The following is a 17,504-nucleotide window of genomic DNA, read 5'->3' as shown; positions in this document are numbered from 1 at the left end:
CTGTTACTGCAGGAAATTAAACTTCATACCTACAAAAGAATGTGAGCAGCCAGTTAGATTAAATAGTTTTTGGTCATTTTTAAATGTTCTAAACAGCATTATGCAGTTTTGGAATTGGAGTTATGAGGAGTTAATTGCATTATTTTCACTTTGAATGAAAGTGAATTATGTAGAACTTCGACTTGTTTGACATAGAAAGTAAAAATGGATGCTCTAATCTTATTCCAGCTCCATACACTTGCATGTTTAAAGACAGGAGACAGTTTAATCATATTTCAAAAGTTTTCATGAGTTACCTGCAGTGTTGCTGATGGTGTGTACAGTTTTTACAGCTGCAGCGCCGCCTTGTGGTGATCTGTGGAGTGCACCGTTTCTAAGGAGGAACCAAACTCGAGAGGAGCAGGTGGAAGATGTCACAATAAGAGAGAGGCAGGTCTGTACAGGAAGCTGAGAGCACAGATTTTCAACATATTTCTTATTACTTTTCCATTCGACAATATCTGCTGTTTTGTATTTGGTGCTGCTCATTAAAGTGCTAAGTTTTACATATTAGATATATTTTTCATGATCTTTTTCAATAGTTGCTTTATAAATCATCTTCAATTGAATTGCATGTGTTCTTATGTGTGTATGTTTATATTTTGTACCATTTGTTCACTGTATGTGTTTGTTTGCCGGTGCAATACCTTAGAGAAGTGTGAAATATGAAATATGTGAACATGAAAAAATATGTCAATTTTTGGAACCACACTAAATCACACTCATATGAGGTGACAGCTTTTTTCTTTTTTCCAGCCTATGCTTCTCTTTTATGTACTAGAAACCCTGGATGTAACATTTATTGCGAAAATCCCGACAGGAAGCGCTCCTCAGCGGTGCGCACTGGATGTGAGCGCAGCGCAGCGGCGCAGGCTGCGTCAGTGCGTCTGTCCGGGGATGAGCGCGCACCGGTGCCGGCTGCTGCAGGCGTGGAGGGCGCGGAGTGCACCGCTTATCCCCCTTTATTCCACCCCCCTTTACAAATATTAATTAACACAAGGAGAAAAAAAAAACATGCTCAATAAAGTGGAATAATCCTCAAATAGCGGTTTAACTCGCGAAGATGCTGACAGACGTGATCGTGGAGGAGGAATTCGAGATCAAGGAGGAAGAACCGTGGTACGACAAGCAGGACCTTGAACATGGTACAGTTTCCTTCCACTCTTTGTCTCCGAAAGCTTAAAGAAAAAGAACCAATCCAAGAACTGCTCCTGTATTGCATTATTTCAGTTATAGTGCAATTACCGCTTGTACATATGTTAATAAGGATTTAGTGCATTTTTTATTTATGTATGCATTTATTTATTTATTTATTTATCTATCTATTTATTTATTTATTTATTTATTTATTTATTTATTTATTTATTTATTTATTTATTTATTTATGCTGTTCACAAACCGTTTCATAGTGAGTCTTGCAGGGGGTAGAAAAGACAGGAGTCAGCAGGACACATATGCGGCAAAGTGAAGAAAAAAAAACCTGTCTCAAACATCTGTGCTTCATGATTTTATTCTGATATCAATAGACATGCGTGTGTAAAATCCCTCTTAGATATTTTTCACTTTTTAAGCTCCATTATTTCTTTTTAATGTCATGTTTTTATTAGATAGTTGAAGGACGCACAGATCTGCCCTTATCCAAATAAACTGCTTATTTATTCAGCTAAATTTAAAAGTGAGTTTTCTGGATGATTGCCAGGAAAAAAACCTCCTTAAGCTGCCTGTAAAGCCCTTGTGCCTCCATCAGTGATGCCAGGATCAGTGAAGCTTCTCGTCCTTCTCTCCTGCAGACCTGCAGCTGGCGGCCGAGCTGGGCAAGACGCTCCTGGAGAGGAACCGGGAGCTGGAGCAGGGCCTCCAGCAGATGTACTCCACCAACCAGGAGCAGCTGCAGGAGATCGAGGTAAAACACACACCAAAAAAAGTGTTTTCTTTATAAAAAAAATGAGATTTACTGTTGAATTCGGTGTTTACATGGAAGCTTCAGAGTGTTTGGGTTCCTGAGCTGCTGCTGTGTGATGGCAGATGGCATGATTCACTCTTTCCGCACAGTTTCAGTGGAATAAATCTTTCTTTTCTGACCGTCCATGTGACAAGATGTAGACATGAATAGCCTTAAAATATCCTTTCATGTGATTTTGTTATCTAAGCTTCGTTTTTGATTTGCGGCTCATTCGCTGCCAGAGGTAGAAATGGAACTCTTCAAGTTAAAGCTAATTATCACAGACCGTGTCTTAAAGGAACATTTAATTTAGCTTTTAGGCTTCTTTGTAAGCGTGTAACATTAAAATACATCCCGAACAGTCAGATTTACTTGAAAAAAATAGATGAACGTTATTCCATATCAGTTTAATAAAATAATTCTGTTATCACTAATCATGTAAAAAAAACTCTTTTGATGTAAGAAAAGAAACCTTATATCACTTGTTTGTGCTTGTTTTTCTTTCCTCGGTGTTCTGCAGTCAGACAGCTAAACAAAATCCATAGCTGTGGGATCAGCTGGGGGTGTCTGACTCTAAATCTATTCTTGCATGTCACCGCTGACACACAGAATTAATCTCTTAAGACCTGACGTGGACGCTTGTGACTCTGTTACTGCTTCATTAGGTTAGAGCTCGGGGGAACCTGTTGGTGGCATTGCTCCACAGAGCAGAAAATTACAGCGAAATAGAATTTAAAGATAACAATTAAATGTGAAATACACATCGGTGGGATGATCTGCTCTGTACCAGTGTGAAGGAAACACCATGAAAAACATCTGTAAATGCAGAACTGTCCTGTTTCACACACTGGACACGGAGTTTAACCTTTCACACTTTCACACTTTGTAGAACAAATGGCAGGATTCCAGGAGCTGTCGGCTCAGTGTTGAACACTCCGCTTCCCTCTCTCATTAACCCAGGAGTGTGAGTTTGGAAGGAACTGGGACAGATATGAGAATAACTTACAGAGTGAACAGTTTAATGAACTGTCAGTGTGAAGTTTGTGTGTGTGTTGTTTTCCAGCTCATGGATTACATGGCGAAAGGTGCAACGTGCGGCTGATAAGATAAACTGTTCTGAATGAAAGCTGCTTGTTGAAGCACTTCCGCGAGGCGTTCAGGCGACTCGGAAAAACCTCCTCTCACTTCGTTGTCCCCCCCCTCCAGTACCTGACCAAGCAGGTGGACCTCCTGCGGCAGGTCAACGACCAGCATGCCAAGGTGTACGAGCAGCTGGACGTCTCGGCCCGAGAGCTGGAGCAGAGCAACCGCAAGCTGGTCCAGGACAACCGGAGCGCCCAGCAGAGGATCCAGGGGTGAGACCCGATTCCTCCACTTTTCAGCTCTTTAAGGAGCAAACAAGGAAAATCAGAGTTCTGAAAGAGTTGCGTCTTTCGCGCTGCAGCCTGACGGAGACGGTGGAGCTGCTGCAGACGCAGGTGGAGGAGCTGCAGCACCAGGTGGAGGAGATGAAGCTGAGTCCCTGTCGTCCTCAGAAGCCTCCGCAGAGGGAGCGCTGGCCGCCTCGCAGCGCGCAGAGTGTGTCCTGCCTGCAGGAGCTGCAGAACACACTCAGGTAGAGAAAACCTGAGTTCAGGATTTGCTGCAAAAACCTGCTTCGTATGGACTGAACCCATCTTTGTGCAAGATAAATGCAAAGCTTCTCATTTTTTCATTTGCAGTTTCATTAAAGGTCAGTAATGCCTCACATCTGAAATGAAACGCTTAGTGGTGCATGAGGACTGCACACAGCTCACAGCTTGTTTTTTAAAAAGTCATAATAACACAAGCTCCGGATGCTGCACAGCTGATTGTGGAAAACTAATCACGTCTTCACTGTGATGTTAACTGATCTCAGATTGTGAATTCCAGACAACAACAGTGTGAAACAGTTGAACAGGAACCTTGATCCTGGTCAAGGTCAAAAAATATTTGATCTTCTCCACCAAAGACCCGAATTATAACTCCTAACTCCAAAAGCTCCCTGAAAAGCTGTGAAATAGATTTCCTTGAAACTGTCCAGCACAAAGTTAAGTTGTTTCTTTAACTGCTTCGTAACCTTCATTTAATCCTCCTCAGCTTGAGCCGGGCTCTCCTCAGGAGCTAATCCTGCTCCGCCTCTCAGGAACCTGCAGGTTACGTGTCGCGCTCGCTTCCTGCCGCCCTGACGGGCTCGCTCATCGTCTCGGTTTTAGGCTGAGTGTAATCCCGTTCGATGCATCGGGGTCAGGAGAGTAAATCTGGCTGATAAAGTCGGGATGCAGTCAGAGTGCAGCGTGGAGGACGAGGTTGGAAGGAACGGGGTCAAAGTCTCTCTGACACTAATCTAATCACCTCGTTCTCCAATGTAACTTTATTTTCCTCGGACCGCCTTGCTTTCATTTTCTTCTTTTTCTATCTTTTGTTTTGGTTCAGATAGAAGTCGAAGGTGAACAGATTCAGCAGACAACAGAAGAGAATGTAACTTCTGATTAGATTTAAAAACTTCAAAATGAAGGAAATCTGTTCGTTCACTTCATATGTTTATTGTAATATCAATATTTTTAACAATGTAAAAATTTCCAATTCAGATATCATTAGTGAACATAACAAATAATAAAAGAAGATTTTGTTAAAGAATCTACATTTCAGTGTAGATATTACAGTATTAAAGATGCCTCCTGACCTTTGACTTGTCTGTGTTGTGGCTGCTGCTTCTCCACACTTCACAGATAAGACGATGAAGGCTGCAGCGTTTGACGGATTTACAGTAAAAACAGACAAAACAACTGATTCAAAGTCCTCTTATTGACTGAATCTCCAGTTTGGCCTTATCGCCACGTATTCAGGGACGTTCGCTGAGCTTCTTCAACATAAGATATGACGAGGCCCTGAACACAGTTTGACACAAAGTGTAATATAATGAGACAATATTATGTAGCAGGAGATTCAATAGTCTTTGTCTTTGCAGGCATGACTCCGATGCTGACGACCCCCCCGACGACCTTGAGTCCTCCGCGGCGGCGTGGCGCGAGGAGGAGCGGGCGTCGCTGCGGCAGTCCCTCCGTGCCCTGCAGGCCCAGTTCGCCACCGAGCGCGCCCGGAGGGAGGAGGCGGAGCGGGAGGCGGAGCTGCTCGCCGGGGAGAACGCCGCCCTGGAGCAGCAGCTCGCCCACATGGAGGGCTGCCAGGTCGGTGCGGCGGTCTCACCGCGGGGGGTGGGGGGGGGGAGGTGTGACGGGGGCTGTGTCTGAATCCTCTCCCGCCTCGTCCTCAGGCCCGAGTGTCGGAGCTGGAGGGTGAAGCCGAGGAGCTGCGTCAGCTCTGGAAGTCCGAGTCCTCCGCCCGGACCGCCGGGCCGGACGTCATCCACGGCCTGCTGCCGGACGCCGTGTTCCTCCACCCGGAGGAGGACCACGACGGGGAGGCGGCGGCCAAAAGCCCGAAGCGCCGGGGCGGCGACCGGACGGCGAAGGCGGCCGGCCCGGACGACCACGAGTGCTCGTGCGTGCGGCGGGCCGAGGTGGTGAAGTACCGCGGCATCTCGCTGCTGAACGAGGTGGACGCCCAGTACAGCGCCCTGCTGGTGAAGTACGAGGAGCTGCTGCGGCGCTGCCACCCGGCGCCGGCGCCCGGCGACGGGCCCAGCCACAAGTCGGTGCAGACCGGGTGCCTCGCCGCCGCCCGTCCCGTCCTCGCCGACATGGAAGACTTTGAGGACGACTTTCACCAGCCGGAGTACAAGGAGCTGTTCAGAGAGATCTTCTCCCGCATTCAGAAAACCAAAGAGGACCTGATTGAAAACAGGGGGGCGGTTTCAGCTGAGGAGGCGCTGCCTGCTTCACATTAGTGTTTTCTAAGAAATCAAAAAAGAAAACAGAAAGCTGTCTTCCACTGAACGATTGATGTTTTATTTGCCCAGAAATGATCACACAAGTCAGAGCGATGAAGGAACACCAAGTGCCCGATTCCACCGGCTCGCGTCTGGAGCGGGGCTCGTTTTTTTTTTTTTTTTTTGCACGGAAACAGCAGTGCCTGACGCCGTCGACTCCACCGTCCCCTCACTCTACCTCACCGTGCGCCGGCAGGGCGAGGAGGACGCGTTTCCGGGCGAACGCTCTCGTGAGACGCTCCCACTTCTGCTCTCAGACGTTCCCTACTTTCTGGAAAGGCACAAAAACAAATGTGACTGTAAATATAGACCCTATATCTGCGCTGTTTGGCTTCACTGTATTGTTTTGGCAGATCAGAGATTAAAATAGGCGGTCCTGACACTTTCTTACATCCAGTCTAGACCCAGAAAGTCTTAATATCGTGCACAGTAGGTGCACAGAGTATTCGATTTTAAAGGTTTATTCTTTCTGAATATGAACTTTGACATAAAGCTCTGTTAACAGTGATGCAGTGGACTGTAACGCAGACTAAATTTATTTCCAGTTTCAGTTCTGAACGAACCAATTTATCAACCACATCCTGTCTGCCTGCAGTGGTTCAAGCTGTCTGCTCAGATCAAGGCTTCAGCTGTAGTGTGAAGGAACAAAAGCAATAAAAACATTGGTTTCTCCACTCGATGATGGTTAAAAACTGCTCCAAAAGTGCCCAAAAGGTGAGAAACTGCAACTTTTTATCTGCTCTGTAATTATTCCCAAGTGAAATACCATTTTTCATGAACGTAAATAGGGACCTAAAGAATTAAACTGCGCCGTGTTATGCGTTCTGTGCTTCCCTGAGCTCATGTAAATACTTGATAATTCACTTTTTTCCCCCTTTTGCAACTATTAAGCAAACTGATAAATGTCTTTTTGACAGTTTGCACCCTTAAAGCGACCAGGTCAAGGTTGACCGATGTAGTATGCAATGTTATATTGGTGACAAGCCAGCGATTCAAGGTGCTTCAAGTCTTCAAACTTGTAACATATCTTTCTCAACAATAATACTTGACTGTGGTTTTTTTTAGGCTAGATGGTTGTGAGTGAATGTCGTATTAAAAGTAATCTTACCAAAATAACACCTATATACTTGACAATGTCGTCTGTATAGAAGCTTTTCTCGGCAGCGGTCGTGTTGCGTTCGCTTGCCTGACGCCTTCGTTCGAGATAAACCGCACACACGTTATTTATTCGCCCGCAAAATCACAAAGAGACGCACTTTAAAGTCGCACATGCATTACTGATGCTCCTCTGTCACTTTATATCGCTCCCGTATGTACTCCCGAATAATCTGCAGTATGTATGTAACGTGTTTCCGCCTGATTGATGACTGGACCTTGTGTTGTTGCTCTGAAAACACGAAGCAAGATTAAACAGCGTTTTGGCGTCTCTGTGTCGTTTTATATGATTTTAAGAGTAAAAAACTGAACTGGAGTGGTTCAAAAATTCCCTCTCGGTGCCGTCTCGGCTCCACGAAAATGACAGAAAACTTCAGGCAAGTCAACGTTAAAAGGGTTTATTGAGCAAAAATAGCAAACCAATGGGGGGGTTCATCCTGAATGTCATGGAAGGCAGAGGCACTTTGGATGGAGTCTGACGACAGCAGCATAACCGGCGGCGGCGCCCCCGGTCGATGGTCCGGTGTTGGTGTCACCTGAAGGTTCGGGGTTAAAATATCCCCCCCAAACAGATTCATGAGCAAACTGGAACAAGACTTTATTCCAAGTTACAACTTTATTGGCTCTCATAGAAATCAGTCACTCCAAGTTCCTCTCATAAACGAAATAAAATAAAATAAAATTCTACATTCAACCCAGAAAAAGAACTAACCTCAGCATCAACCATTAAATCTTCACTTTTCTCCAAGATTTACACAGAAATGTAGAAATGTGGGGGGAAATTGTGAAAAAAAAAGTCACATTTGATGAAGCAGATATATCTGATTGCCAAAAACATAATTTAATACTTCTGCTTGTTTTTTTGTTTTTTTTTCATCAATTTTCCCTTTTTCTCACAACAGCTTCATGAGGTCGGATGTTCTTTAACTGCCTCCGCAAACCGTTTTCAATCCTCAAGCTCGTCCACAGGGCAGCATAAATATTGTATTCAGTTTGATACGGAGGAAAAAAGAAAAGCTTAAAATGATTCCTCTTTTGCCGCCGATGAGAAAGTAAAAACAGGTCAGACAAACTGAAATGAAAGCGATCCGTTGCATCTGGTGGAAGTTCAATTTAATCAAACTTGAGGTCATAAATGCAACAATTGGGGGAAAAAAAAACAAACAAAAAAAAACCCTACTGATAAACCGTATATATATCTTGATATTTCTTCATTGTTTCTGTTTCCTGTTCGCCGTCAGGCGTCCCGGCTGTGAGTCTGTGGGGACGGGTCGTCCTGAGCGCTGGCGTTCAGCTCAGAAATGAGGAAAGCTTCCCGCTGGGAGCGTGGCGGACGTCGTCGCCCTCTTGGAGCCGGTGGCGGGACGAGCTGCTGAGTCTGGCTCTCGGGGCTCCGCTGCCCCCCCCCACTGGGAGGGGCAGGGGTCTCTGGGTCAGGACTGGATGGTTCCTTTGAGGTACCACATCCCGCCGTGGCTGCTGCAGCACTCCTGAAACCGCAGAGGGAGAAGTCAGAACGGCGACGAGACGGCGGGATTGGAGGGGGGGCGGACTCACGGTGAGGAGGCGGTCTACGTCGGCTTTGGGCACGTCGCCCAGCTCCTGGGCCAGTCGGGCCTGAACGACGTTCCTTCTGACCCGGTAGTTCTTGGAGAAGACGTCGTACAGCAGCCGGCGGTGCTGCAGGAGAAACACAAGACATCTCCAGAAACCCACCAAACAGCAACTTACCTGGGAACTTTACGTAGGCATGGACAAAAAAACTATGATGCTGGTGCTAAATTACAAGCATGTTAATCAGACGCAAAAAAACGGCCGGACTGATATTACACTTCATAGTTTATAGCTGTTCTCTCTGGATCAGGATCACGTTCACAAAGCAATAAAAGCGGAACTTCAAATGAAGCGATAAACTGGAGGGCTGCAGTAAAGGCTGCTATCAGGCAAAAGCAGCATCAATACTTATAAACCAGCGTAACCAGGAAGGAAAATACTCATAAAACAAGCCACTGTCTCCCATAACCTCACCGGACTGCCACACACTGACACCACAGCCTTCATGAGAACAATCTGTGATGGGTGACTATGATCTGTGGCGTTTGATCGGCCGATTCCTGCGAACAGGCCAGGCAGGAAGTGCGTACCTTGTCGAAGTCTTCTCCAGTTTCCCACAAGCCGAACACTTTCTGTTCGTCGGAGGCGGCCGTGCTCTGAGCCGGAAACTGAAGTCAGAGAGAGGAAACACGGTGAGGCCGGGTGAACCGAGCTGATCGGTGAACACTTCAGAGAGCAGCGCGGGATTCCCCCACGCACACCGAGGACGTGACGAAGGCGGGTGAACACTTTAATGACCAGAGAGCAGACTGAAGTCTCTGCAGCAGACAACAATATACCAGCCGTGTACAAATAAGAGACATTTCCACAAGCTATAAACACAACTTAAATCAAATTAATCAGCTTTGTATGAATCTGTGTTTTAGTTTTAGCCTCCAGAAGCTCCGACCCCCCCAGACTGATCATCTCTCCCCGCTAACTGGGCACAGACTGACGACCCGCCGCCGCTGAGTTGGCGGCAACCTGGAGTGCGACTCCAGCAGATCTGGGATCAGCTGAGTTTTGGAAACGACCTGGAGGCTTAACCCCTCGCTGAGCGCTAATGAGCTTAGCTTCCAGGCTAATAATCTGTTGCGTAACAGTGATGGCATCGGCCTGCAGCCTCCATCGCAGAGCTCGGCGAGGCACGGACCGCGCCGCCGCGTTCCCAGAGAGCCGACACGGCGGCCCGAAAACACACTGCTGCTGTCTAAATTAAGCATACAAACAGAAACACACAGCAGAGCCACAGACTGAGGGATCGGGTGGCTCCTGGGAGCGTAGTGCAACCCGAGAGCCGGCTCCGCGTCGCTTCACTGCGCCTACTCCTTTACGGGCGCTCACAAGCAAAACGACAGTTACAGACGCTATTCTGTGCAAGAAATCCGATAGTGAAGCCCGAGAGGAGAGAAATCCCCCTTCATTCGGCGCCGGGTGGCGGTTGGAGGCGCAGTGAGGCCTCCTCTGACACAGAATCAACCAACATTACTACATTTCACCACGGATGCTCGCTTCCTTTTTTGCGGCTGCGCCGCCCAGCGATGTGTGAAACTTCTAACATCCTGCTGCAGCGAGTTTCAAAACGTGTCCCTTTCCTGATTTCTCACAGGAAAGAGTAGAAAAAAATCTACAGAATTGGGTTGAACTCTAGGAATTGCTCACTCACAGGCACCAGGATCTGCTTGCAGCGGCTGAGCAGCACGGCGTCCTGCAGCATGTGGTCGGAGATGGAGTGGAAGACGCTGCGTCCCGCCGGCATGGAGGCCAGGTGGAGGTTGAACAGCCGCTTCAGCTCGTTCAGCGTCAGCACGAAGTGCTTCCGGAAAGTCTTTGACACAAAGTCCTGCAGCTCCGCCGAGGCCGTGCCGCCGCCGGTGCCGTTGGCGTGGTCGAAGCCCGGCGAGGCGGCGCCCGGGTAGCCGTTCAGGGAACCGTTGGGGATGGAGGAGGAGGAGGGGGAGGGGGAGGAGGTGTCCATGGCCTCCACCTCGCCGTCGTAGACCGGCTCCTGCTTGATGTGGAAGCCGCTCTCGGCGCGCCTGGCGTCCAGGTCCCTCTGCAGCGACGAGTGGTTGTCCTGCGCCCGCTGCTGGGCCATCTTCAGACGCTGCTCGCCGCTCACATGGACGGGTTCTGGAACGACCGGAGGTCAGCAAGCGACGCCAAGGCATCTCAGCGTTTGAAACGGCTGATGGAGGAAACTCACCTGGCTGAGAGGAATTCTTTGGCATAAAGTCTTCTTTAGAGAAATTAAACACTTTTTCCAACCTTGAGGGGAAAGACAAGAACAGCCGTTACCCAGACCGCAGTATCTTTGTTGACACAGTCGAGTCATACCTTTGTAATTTTTAGAATATTTTCAGTATAATTTGCACCTTTTGACACTAAGCAGCATTGAAACACCTGGACAGGAGGTTCGGGATGTAACCTACTTGCTCTGGATGCCGAGCCACAGCATGTGCTGCCTGTGGGCGACGTCTGGGTGTTTCTTGATGAAGTCCGCGTCGGTCGGCAGCAGGAACTCCCAGCCGCGGTTGATCCGAGGCGCCGCCACTTGCTCCAGGAACTCCTTCACGTCCTCCGGGGGAAGCTGAGGGAGGAGAGGACGAGCTGAGAGACGAAGCGCTGCCTGCAGGCGACGGGACGGAGCAGACGCTCCGGCTTCAGGGCGGAGGTTATGAAATACTGCGTTGACAGCATCACATTAAGAGAGGCGATATTAACGAGCAGAGATCATCAAGAATGCACGAACATCCTCTGTCTACATGTTGTGTGTGTGTGAGAGCCCTGAGGGACTAATTTAAAAAGCAACGAGCCTCTCAGGAAACACATGTCCTCAGACTGTGTGCATAAATAATTCCTTCAGCATGGCGACTTCCGACGTAGAACCGATCCTAAATTAGCAAACGCATCTGAAAATTCTCTCCCCGCTCCGTTTGGTCCTTACTTTGATGATGGATGCGATCTCCTTCCTCATCACAGACCGCTCCAGAGTGAATCTCCACATCTAGATGAAGGAAAAATAAAGTAAATATTTATTAAAAAAAAAAAAAAAAAAAGATGAAATCCTGAAGCGTGCCATCACAGATTACATTCTGTGCTACAAGGATAAAAACTGTGGCAGCTCACCACGAAGTCTCGGCCCCGGCAGAGGACTTCAGCCGGGACGCCGCTGTGAGGACTGCAGGTGTTTTTTGGGTACAGGACGTCACTGTCGAGGCGAGAAACACAAATCAGACTCATTTAACATGAAACTAGAGGTCGACTCAGCTGATTACAGGCGTCTGCACAGACAGACAGCGCTACTTTCACTGGAGAATAGAAGAGTTTTCACAAAGAATGTCTTTCCTGACACTTCTGGGATTTGAACCTGGGACCTCTACAACTCTGACAAATAACTTGATACAGAATATTAAAATGTTCTTTAAAAAATGCTTTTACTTTTTCTGCTATGCGTTTGAAAATAAAAATCTTCATACTCTTTATGAATTGCACCCGGACTAGATGTGAAGCCTCACCTCTTGACGACCCAGTTCCCCTGAACCAGCAGCGCCACCTGCTGGATGCAGCGCAGTACTGACGTGGAGTCGGTGCCCGAAGCCAGAAGGCCCATCAGGTTGGCGAAAGGCATTATCTTGACTGAGGACAGAGAGAAGTTAGAATGAAATAAAAGAAAAAAAATTGTTGTAAATGTGTGATGAGGGATCAGTTTTTCTCTCGGACCTACCGTTCTTCATCAGGGCCTTGATTTGGTCTCCCAGCGGTAACGTGCGCAGCTGAGCCATGGAGAAAACGGTACTGGGCCCGACAGGCTTTACACTAACAGACAGACAGACGCAGCGTTAGTGACAAACCTCAGAGAGCGTTAATGACTCCACACGCCGGTTAAAAGAAGAGAGGGACGCTTACACTTTCTCTTCTGCCAGAGGAGGCATCAGCATGGCGAGGTACTCCCTGAGGAAGTGAGAGGAATCAAGATCTGGCACATTCTTTTACAGTTCAATGGCAGAAGAGTCATGTTCAGTGAATGTGTATTTGAAGAGAAGCGCGTGGGGCTGCTGTGGTTGGAAGAGATACTCACTTTGGAGTTTTGACCAGTTCGGAGTTCTGCGACGCGTCCACTGACTGACAGAACAGGTACTGCCTTTCATGCTCCGAGCGCCCGTCCTGAAGTCAAACACACCAACATTCATGAGCACAGCAAACGTCTCTGATGAGGGGGACACGGGAGGGACTCTCGGCCTGGTGCCCGGAGGTCAGTGCTGCCTGTACCTTCACGCCGTGGTACTGCAGGTGAACCCAGGGCTCCTCCGCTTGCTTCTTCTGCAGGAACTCATAGGACTGGATCCTCCTCTGCCGGGCCTGCTCCGACTCGGGCCGAGCAAACCTCACCTGGAGGGGAAGAGGAAGAGAACAAGTGAGCTCAGACGGGCGAGCCGAGCTGCTTTCTTGAGGGGTGTGTGTATGAATCGTTACCGTGATGGCCTTGGCTTCATCTTCAGCTTCATCCTGAGAAGAGTCTCCACCTGCAGGAGGAAGAGTCTGGTCAGGTACAAGCGATCAATCAAGTTTAACACCGAGAAGCAAAAAACTAATCCATCGCTCTGGTTCACTCCGGAAAGAAGCAAACAAACCTTCATTGGCTGCTTCTCTCTCTCTGGTCTTGTTGTCAGCTTTGTCCAGGTAGGAGAAGCTGGGCCTCATCTGGAGGATTCCCGTCAGAGGCGTGACATGAAGCTCACCTGGTTATATGAAGAAGTACATATACAACTGAGTATTGAGATTTTTAAAATACACTTTATTCACATTTAAAAAAAAAAAAAAAACCTTTACATTTCCATAACCATTCTCATCTCTTCACAAATTGTTAAGGCAGTTCACATATCAGGTCTCGGACTCCTCCATAGTTTAAAGCCTTCATCATTCTCAGCAAACAGAATCTTCCACATGAGAAAGAGTCACGGGGACTCGTTTTCGTTTTGTTCTTTTAACTCTTTTCTCACTTTCTGCACCAGTTTCTTTAGTCTGTATTTCTCCCGATCAGTCAGCTCCCCGCTTCCGGTGTACTTTATGTTGACTCCTCCAACACAAACAAAATCCTCCAGATCTGAAAAATAGTCCTCCACCTTAACACCTTTTTTATTCTTGGTTTTTTCCAAGAATCTCTTCATTGCTATTGTCCCATAAGCACCCTCCTGGATCTCCTCGGCCAATAAGTCCCAGTTATAATCTCCACCCTCCTCCAGAGAGTCTCTGGTCCCTCCTCCACCCTCTTCAGCTGAGCTGTGATCAGTCTCAGTCTCCTGAGAACTCACCAGCTTCCTTTTATTTGACTTGACCCTCTTTCCTTTAGCTCCGCCCACTTCTTTCTGTTTGCGTTTGTCTCGCAGCACCATCCTGCTGCTCCCCTCCTCCTCCATCTCCACATCCACCCTCACTCCATCGGTCACAGGTTGCTCCGACTCCTCCTGGCCTCCAGACAGAACAGACCAGCAGCTCCACCCACAGGACCCTCCTGAGAGAGAGGCTGCTCCACCTCCACCAGTCTGCTCCCCATCTTTGCCTTCCCCTCCTCCACCTCCTTCTTCTGCTCCAAGTCTCTCTCCTGTTCACCTCCTCCTCTGCTCCTGTCGTCTTCGCCGCCTCCTACCCCACCTCTTTCCTCTCCGTCACCTCCTCCACCGCTCTTCTCTCCCCCTTCACCGCCTCCTCCTCCGTCACCTCCTCCAGCAGCGTCCCCCTCAGGACAGGTCCTCCTCAGGTGTCCATCCTGGCCACACTTGAAGCATCTCAGGTTGTCTGTGGTGGCGAACATTGTGTAGTGGAAGCCCTCCATGGTGACTGTGAAGCTCAGGTTTAATTCCCGGTTGTTGTTCTTCAACACCATGAAGAGCTGTCTTCTGTAACTCACAATGTGACGGAGTTCAGGGTCTTTGCAGCCAGAGGACAGCTTCCTCAGAGGAGACACCACCTTTCCAAACCTGGACAGGGTGTTAATAATGTCCACGTCTCTGATATAAGGAATAACGTTGCCCAGGATGACTCTCCTAGCCGGTGTGGTCAGAGGCATGACAGGAACCGGCAGGTCTCTGATCACTACACCAGCTGAGATGACAGTGTTAGCCTTTTCCTCCTCGGCCACCAACATGACAACAGCCCCGTTCATCCTGGCAGCGGAGACGATGTTAGCAGCTCCAATAATCCCTGCCACAGCCTGGACACACTCCTCCACGGAGCAGGAGAAGTCAGGTGTCATCCTGAAACCGTGCTTCCTGGTTAGCCTGGTGTAGTCCATGGTGCCAACAGCTAGCGTCCTGCTAGCAGCACCACAGACCCACCAGACCAGGAACCGGTCCACAAAGCTCCCAGAAGCCAAGCCTCGCTCCACACAGCTCACTGAGCTGCAGGAGGGGCTGGAAGTACTTCGAACGGGTGAGAAAAAGTCTCAAAAACTCACTTTGCCTGGTCAGACTCTCACAGCCACTCTGCAGCCTCCAAAACTGAGTATTACAATTGAGTGTATGATGAGAAAATTGTCAAAACACAGGAGTTCATAAACAGGCTGGACTTGGACCTTTGTTTTTCAGTACTGGCTGCACTAAAAGAATTCCTGTGGTAATAAATGTGGTGTTTACAGGATTCAAAACCAGCGACTGTAAGCCATACCTTACAGTGTGGAATGGATCCACACACATTATCTGGTTAACAATGTAAACACACTGAATGCAGTGGAAGATAAAGGGAGGACTCTGAACAGACCAGAGGACCTTTGAGTATCTACAGGAGCACGTCGGGCAAAACAAAAACACAGCGCGCGCTTTGAAAGCTCGACACTGTAAATCAGGTCAGACCTTTGCGGAACACAGCGGCGGCGTATCTGGAGGTGTTGGTGGTGGCCTGGATGGAGGAGAACGTCTGCTTGTCCATCATTTTGCTGTGGAGGAAAAGCAAATATACTGACTCAAAGAATCAGGAACACGTAGGATAAACTGCACAGCTTCACAATACAATCGAAAAAAAGAAAAGAACAAGAAAAAGAAGACAGATCGCCAGACCATCACATCACGGCGCAGGTTTCAGCTTTTAGAATCGACTTTGTTCGAAAATCAAGTTGTTACTATTAATAAATAGAAAAAAAGAAACTGCTTTCAGTCTACGTACACCGAGTAGGTGTTGCTTTCTTCGTACGTCGCGCCGTCCACATTCAGAGCGATCTGCTCGCCTTTGCTGCGACAGTAGTTCGGACTCACTGTGTTGATGGCCATTTCCAGCTCCACCTGTGTAACCAGAAAAACCATGAGAAGACCGAAGCTAATATTGTCAGCAAAAGCAGCACCAAAGGATTAAAAATAAATCCAGATCCAGGTTGAAAATGAGAAAAGAATCCAGAGAGGCTTTTTACCCTCTGCTGCTTGGGTTTGATCTTAGCCGCTAAATGATTGACGTCGTCGTAGGTCATGGTGGAAGGTCGAACAGGATACTGCAGCATGAGACAAAAAGAGAGAGAGAGAGAAAGCCTCAATCACACCATAAGAGGCCCAGATATCTTAAAGTCTGTGTGAAACAGAATCAACATGAATCAGCTTGTTTTGGTGACATTAACCACAACATTGCATTGAGTCTAACTTTTACAACATGTTTAAAATGCTCAGAAATAGACTGCTGGATTATATAACACACTTAATAAAGTGTATTTTAAAGGCATATAAGCAGATTCAGAAAATAACCTCACCTGGAAGAGATACAGCTTTTCTGCGAGGCTTTTGGCAAGATACACATCGATCTACAGGAAACGGAAACAGAAATCAAAATGAATTCCCATTCAAATTTCCTTTTAAACAAAGTTACTGAACAAGCACAGCATTCTAAATGTCTTTTTTTTTTTATTATTATTATCTGCAGGATTCTTCATACCTCCTCTATGATGGGGTCGTCGTCATCCCCGCTGGCCATACTGATGTGCTCAAAGCGAGGGTTGGTGAGAGATCTCTGGGATCCAACCTGTAAACATACAGACCTTGAGCTGTTAACTTACTCCTGTTACTGTAAGCCGGCGGCTACACCCAGTCTGCTAACCAAAGAGCCCATGTGACAGGTTAGGTGGTGCAGTAGGGAAGCGAATCGCCTCATATTTAGCTCAAACTCCTTTGCAGGTCAGTTGAGGTGTGTTCCATTGTCATCCTTTGGCTGAGAATGACTCATTAAAACATGTGGCTGTTGAGATCAGCAGTGTGTGAAGTGATGCTTTCACTGACAGGCAGGTAGAACTCACATGATGTAAGACTCTGCAATCTATTAAATAAAAAAAAAAAGTTTCACAGACAGTTTGTAAAAAATCTGATTGTTTGTGTTGTACATTTCAAAGACCGATGTCACAGTCTTATGACACCATTCACAAATAAGTGGTTTAAAACAATTTTCTAGTTTCTAACAACGTTAGCTAGTTAGCATAGCTAGCCAACTAACCTTTGCGCAGCATGATAGAAGCCTGCGCTTCACCCAATGTTTCAGTGTTGCCTACATCAAGGATAAACACATGTAAAAGAACCCTGCAACAACAGTAACGACACGATAGTCTCTCATTTTGCCAAATAAACGACGGCATGAGCTAACAGGCTGCTAGCCGGTGGTAGTTAGCCTAGCTTCGCATACCATCCGAAATAAGTGAGTGTGGCAGCGGGCCTCGGCGAACACGACGACAAACACCCGGGCCTCACCTGCACTCTCCACCGGGCACTTCTGGCTATCTCATCCGTGTGTGGACAGTCCCGCAGGGTGGTGCACAGGCAGGAGAAGCGAGACAGTCTCAGCTGAGGTCTGCCGCTGAGGGGACCATGTTGACTCTGCTCCACATAGACACGTGGG

General features: G+C 47.7%; 2 protein-coding genes across 4 annotated transcripts; one reads left to right on the top strand and one right to left on the bottom strand.

Moving 5' to 3' along the window:
• Window positions 1-934: 934 nt before the first annotated feature.
• Window positions 935-11,888, top strand: LOC115393469 (cerebellar degeneration-related protein 2). 2 transcript variants are annotated; one of them, XR_003931958.1, is made up of 7 exons: window positions 935-1,184; window positions 1,830-1,942; window positions 3,188-3,336; window positions 3,426-3,596; window positions 4,971-5,190; window positions 5,277-6,605; window positions 8,288-11,888. XR_003931958.1 is itself a non-coding variant. In XM_030098467.1 (6 exons), exons 1-6 carry the CDS (start codon window positions 1,103-1,105, stop codon window positions 5,847-5,849), a joined length of 1,308 nt encoding a protein of 435 aa, XP_029954327.1. In that variant the 5' UTR covers window positions 935-1,102; the 3' UTR covers window positions 5,850-7,309. The 2 variants fall into 2 exon arrangements, 1 of the variants encoding a protein (XP_029954327.1); XM_030098467.1 differs by lacking the exon at window positions 8,288-11,888 and having other exon boundaries at window positions 5,277-7,309.
• On the bottom strand, window positions 7,857-17,498 carry polr3e (polymerase (RNA) III (DNA directed) polypeptide E). Of its 2 annotated transcripts, XM_030098465.1 has the most exons (21): window positions 17,357-17,498; window positions 16,554-16,640; window positions 16,372-16,422; window positions 16,042-16,119; window positions 15,801-15,916; window positions 15,491-15,573; window positions 13,274-13,381; window positions 13,116-13,165; window positions 12,912-13,031; window positions 12,721-12,806; window positions 12,549-12,593; window positions 12,367-12,458; window positions 12,158-12,278; window positions 11,769-11,850; window positions 11,587-11,646; window positions 11,072-11,229; window positions 10,846-10,907; window positions 10,306-10,772; window positions 9,191-9,268; window positions 8,604-8,726; window positions 7,857-8,536 (listed from the first exon to the last, which is right to left on the bottom strand). In XM_030098465.1, exons 2-21 carry the CDS (start codon window positions 16,590-16,592, stop codon window positions 8,480-8,482), a joined length of 2,076 nt encoding a protein of 691 aa, XP_029954325.1. In that variant the 5' UTR covers window positions 16,593-16,640; window positions 17,357-17,498; the 3' UTR covers window positions 7,857-8,479. The 2 variants fall into 2 exon arrangements, with proteins under 2 accessions (XP_029954325.1, XP_029954326.1); XM_030098466.1 differs by lacking the exons at window positions 16,042-16,119; window positions 16,372-16,422; window positions 16,554-16,640; window positions 17,357-17,498 and having other exon boundaries at window positions 15,797-15,902.
• Between the last annotated feature and the right edge of the window lie 6 nt (window positions 17,499-17,504).

Source organism: Salarias fasciatus, chromosome 8 (assembly GCF_902148845.1).
Source record: "Salarias fasciatus chromosome 8, fSalaFa1.1, whole genome shotgun sequence".
NCBI lineage: Eukaryota > Metazoa > Chordata > Actinopteri > Blenniiformes > Blenniidae > Salarias > Salarias fasciatus.
The sequence above is the reverse complement of the archived record's forward strand: the minus strand, read 5'-3'. Positions and strand labels throughout refer to the sequence as shown.